Source organism: Myotis lucifugus, unplaced genomic scaffold (genome assembly GCF_000147115.1).
Source record: "Myotis lucifugus unplaced genomic scaffold, Myoluc2.0 scaffold_969, whole genome shotgun sequence".
Classification (NCBI taxonomy): Eukaryota; Metazoa; Chordata; class Mammalia; order Chiroptera; family Vespertilionidae; genus Myotis; species Myotis lucifugus.
The window spans coordinates 3105-8180 of NW_005872017.1; the positions used below are offsets into that span (position 1 = coordinate 3105).

The window sequence follows — 5076 nt, forward strand, 5'->3', positions numbered from 1 at the left end:
ACCCTTGAAACAGTTTTTATTTGTTTTGTAAAGATGCAAAATTTAGTTACCAATGGAAGACCAGGGGGTGTGAGGGCAACCAAGGCTAGAGGTTCCAAGGAGGTGGGAGCAACCAGGAGAGCAACATACTGGCAGAGGGGCATCCTCAGGCCTGAGGCAGCGCTAGTGCCAGCCTGGATCCTGAGATGTTGACAGTGGCAACTATGACTCATCCACCTTCGACTCCCTCCTAAGTGACAGCCAACTCTTCTTTCATATGGGGGCTCAGCTTAAGCTGCTTCTCATGAGTGAGCAGATCTGGGAGCTGCAGACCATCATCTGGGCAAGACAGCCAGCAGAGGGACCTTTGTGTTTTCTGCAAATCATTTGACCAGACTTGGCGTGGAAGAGACTGGATCAGCTGCCCTATGAAGAAGGCATGGTGACCACTCCTTCAGGATACAAGGATGGAGTGAGATTTGAGAAGGGAAATTGTGGCCTCAGCATGAGTATCAATTCATATATTTAACAGCATGAGACTCTCACAACTTCCCAGTTTCAGCATTTATACAATTTCTCTCAGGATATACTTTTCAACACTTGGAGTGCGGGAAACGAGTTAAGTCGGCTCGCGTGAATTGCGCGTACTCCGCGGGAGCCGTCTTTAACTCGGTTCATATAGATTTGCGGTGGAGTGCGGGAAACGTGTAAACTCGGGCCGATTGTAACTGCGTATTACCAAATATTTGTTTGTAATCCACCCTTTTGGTGGATGGAACAAAACCAAAAGACAGAGCCATCTTATATTTTGACGGGAAATTCACCCGCACTCCAAGTGTCAACAATAATCTGAACTGGAATTTTTTGATCAAATCTTTGCACACAGAAAGTCTCCTATTTGTTTCCTGTGACATAAAGTAACACGTAATTGATCACTGACGGTGAGACCACATTCACTGCATTCAGAAGGTTGCTGTCCTGTGCAAGTCCTCCCAAGGGCGCACCTCTGGCCACAGGCTGGGCCACGATGACTACATTCCTGTTTGCTAGAGGCCCACTCATGTTTAATACTGTCTGAGGGACCACAGTAGGTACCTGCATAGTCACTGTATTAATAAGGTTTATCTCCTGCAGGACAACACTGGTCTGTGATGAGCTGGGACTCTCTGAGCCAGGACATGTCGCCTTGACTGAACTACCATGTTTTCTTCTTAGGTGTTTTTTCTCATGTCTCACAAGGGTCGGCATGTAGGCAAAAGCTTGCCCACACGTGCCGCAGGAATAGGGTCTCTCTCCAGTGTGAATTCTTTGATGTTTAATGAGACCAAAGGGCCGGGAAAAGAATTTTCCACACTCATTGCACACAAAGGGCGTCTTTCCTGTGTGAAATCTCTGATGTGCTATGAGATCGCCCTTCTGGATGAAGCCTTTTCCACATTCGTTGCATATATAAGGCTTCTCCCCGGTGTGAATTCGCCTGTGTACAGTGAGATTGCTCTTATTCACGAAGCCTTTTCCACATTCGTTGCATATACATGGTTTTGGCCCTCTGTGAATTCGCCTGTGTACAATGAGGTCGCGATTCTGGAGGAAGCCTTTTCCACAGTTACTGCATACGAAGAAGGGTTTCTCTCTTGTGTGTGTTCTCTGCTGTTCAGTGAGCATGAAGATTGTGAACGCTTTCCCGTATTCACTACACTGACGTGGCTTCTCACCTGTATGAGTGATGTGATGATCAATGAGACAAATCCTCTTTTTGAAGGCTTTCCCACAGTCACCCATTACGTGAGCCTTCTCTCTTTTCTGAGGTTTGATGAGTTGGGACTTAGTGCTGATGAGTTTTTGGCTTTCCTGAAATTTCACTTCAGCCTGAAACTTTTCACTGTTGGCTTGGAGAAAGGATTTTCCAACTTCAGAAAGCTCAATAGGTAAGGTGATTTCATAGTTTCTTCTCTGGTTGAGTAAAGACAAATCTGATTTCATACTTTTTTTAAGTACGTTAAGCAAATGGTTTTGTGGTAACAGAGCATGGCTTATGCTCTGATGGACAGTATTTTCACATGTGTTAAATTTATGCCATTGTTCTAGGCTTTCATTTTGTAAGTGTTCTGGCAGATGATCATGTTTACAGATTTCTAGGAAAGAACAGAACAATGAACTCATCCAACATTTGAATTGGAAGAAAGGTAATGAAAAATTATCCTGATACATTCAGCCCAGCTGGCTTGGCTCAGTGGTTGAGCTTCGACCTTTGAACCAGGAGGTTAGGATTTGATTCCCAGTAAGGGCTCAATCCCCAGTAGGTGGCGTCTTGGAGGCAGCCGATCAGTGATTCTCTCTCATCATTGATGTTTATATCTCTCTCTCCCTCTGCTTTCCTCTCTGAAATCAATAAAAATATATTTTGTTACAAAATTCCATGTTTAATGTTCTTTAGAAAACACAGTAATATAAAGAAAGAAAAGGTTAAAGTTGAGTGTAAAAATAGGTTCCATAATTCACCATGATGAAATACAGATTTGTCTACTTCCTAAGGTCATGATAAACATGCAGACTGTAAAATATAAGCAATTTATGGTATCAGCAGACACACAGAAACCAAATTGGAGAGGGACAGACTCACTCCTTCCACATTCCTCACTGCTGACTACTGTGTACCAACACGGTCCTTGGCTGGGGACACACAGACACAGTCCTCATGTACAGGGGCCTACACTACAGTTTGGTGAAGCCACTTAAAGGGCAAAGAAACGTGCAAAAAACAGCTACAGGTTGTGAGAACAGGTGGGAAGGCACAGTGGAGATGGAGAGAGGAGGAGGAAAACAAGTTACATTTTAGAAGAAGCCAGGACTGGCTGTGGGTCCATTAGTGAGGTGGGCATGGCGGGAGTAAGGTGATAACACAACAGAAAGCTCCTAGCACCTGTGACTTACAACCTCCAGAACAGAGCCCAAATCCTTCTCCACATCTCATCTCCATTAACGTAAATGAGAACTCCACTCTTCCCTGTAACTGGAACAAAACTTCTCAGCATCACCTTCATCTGGTACTCAAGCTCACACAGCATCCACCTCTGTGATAAACTGCCTGTCCTCCCTATGAATGTGCCCAGAATTGGACTAACACCCCTTCCACACATGGAAGCAAGGGACTACAGCAGTAGCCTTCTGCCTGCTTCTCCTGTTCCTCCCCTGCCATCGACCGTCTGTTATCCATCCAGCAGCCAAAGTGATCTTTCCACATAAATTATATCAAAACTAGAGGCCCGGTGCATGAAATTTGTAAATATAGGGTCCCTAGACCTGGCAGGCGATCAGGGCCGATTTGGGCCTTCTGGCTGCCGGCCGGGGCCTCTTCCCCAGCTGCTGGCCAGGGCATTCCTTTGTTCCGCGCCGCCCCCTGGTGCAGATGAAGAGGGATCAAATCCCAGAAGAGAGTAAGGGACCTATTTTTCTCTAAACTCCTACAAACAGAAAGGGGTCTCTCTCTCACTGGGAAGGACATACACTGAGGCACTGCTCACCTATCCTCAAATCCCTTCATCTCTGAGCCCCTTCTCTGAGCGACTAGAATGTGATTTCCACAGCCCCCCTGTGCTGGTTCTCACTCACCTGAATGGGTTCCACAGTGGATTTTACCTGCCACTGTCCATGGTGCTTCTCCGTGATCCAACTTGGAGAGTACGTCTGGTTTGCTGGCCTCACAACCTGTTCATGGGGAATGATAGAAGCCTTAGACACACTGAATAGGACTTGGGGTCTGTGAAGACCATAGAATATAATAAAGACAAAACAATTTTCACACTTAGACAGTAAAGGTATTCTCTCAGGAGAAGGGAGAATATTCTTCTCTGGGGCCAGGGCGAAAACTAAGATTCATCTACCACTTCAGAAGACCAGACATGCCAGAGCTTTCAGAAGCTGAGAATGAAAAGGCCACTGACTGAGGCCCATCTGACTGACACACGGGAGCTGTCCTCACCCACTGACACCAGGTGGCTGTAGGTCTCCAACATCACATCCGTGTACAGGTCCTTCTGCTCGGGGTCCAGGAGCTGCCACTCCTCCCAGGTGAAGTCCACGGCCACATCGTGAAATGTCAGGGGTTCCTGTACCAACTCCATGCTGTGTAACGGCGTGATGTCCTTTAGATGATATGGAAGAAATGTTAGTTTTTCTGCTCATTTCCACTTTAGAAGGTGCAACTATATAGCGAGTGGGATTTTAATTTAGTATACAATTCAGTGATCACATGCCTAGTAAAATGCAAGGTGGGACAAAAGTAGGTTTACAGAAATAAGACAATAATTAATAAACAATACCAGAATTAACTCTGTATCAGGTATACACAACTATAAATCTACTTTTGCCCCATCCCATATTTTGAAATTGAGCATTCAGGCATCCATGCTTTCATCCAGTCAGAAGTTTCTATAATGTGACCAAGCAGAATTGTTCTTGTTACACTAGAAACACCACATTCATATATTTGAAAGACAAAAGATACACACACACACACACACACACATACTTTTCAGATTAACAGAGGTGGTTTTTATAGGCCTCTAGACATCCATGAATGAAGACAAGAAAGGCTAAAACAAACGCAATCACCTGAGCCTGGAGCATTTCCTTCTGTTCTCTGAAAAGAGCTGCAAGGGTGAGGCCCTGCCTTGGTGCGTTCGGGGTCTGCTCTGTATTTCTGTAGAGAAATCCGTCTGCAGTCAGGGGTGTCACAGAAATGCTGATACCCACCCTGGAGCCTCCTCCTGCTTCACATGGTTCTATTGCTCCTGGGGAGTCAGGCCTGTGGACGGAGGAGAGAATCCCACGGGTGGTACATTTCCTCTGGGCCCCGACGCTACGCTGCTCTGAGCACTCACCTCACACAAGGCCACAGGATCGCTATGTCCCTTCAAATGGTGTCGGGAAGTACGTATTCTTCTGGCCAGGAGAGCCTTAGGTCCCACCTGTGTGGCGGCACTCCTTTATCCTGTGGAGGGTAAGTGGGGTGAGTGGCACAGGAGACCGAGGAAATGACATCGATCCCCGCACCAGGCCTCAGGAGCAGTGAGCGTCAGGAAAATCACTAACACA

General features: G+C 46.2%; 1 protein-coding gene across 1 annotated transcript; it reads right to left on the reverse strand.

Moving 5' to 3' along the window:
• Positions 1–873: 873 nt before the first annotated feature.
• On the reverse strand, positions 874–4122 carry LOC102435615 (zinc finger protein 350-like). The gene is made up of 4 exons (XM_023747776.1): positions 3962–4122; positions 3592–3687; positions 2029–2114; positions 874–1932 (listed from the first exon to the last, which is right to left on the reverse strand). The coding sequence occupies exons 1-4, from the start codon at positions 4101–4103 to the stop codon at positions 874–876; spliced, it is 1383 nt and encodes a 460-aa protein (XP_023603544.1). The 5' UTR covers positions 4104–4122.
• Between the last annotated feature and the right edge of the window lie 954 nt (positions 4123–5076).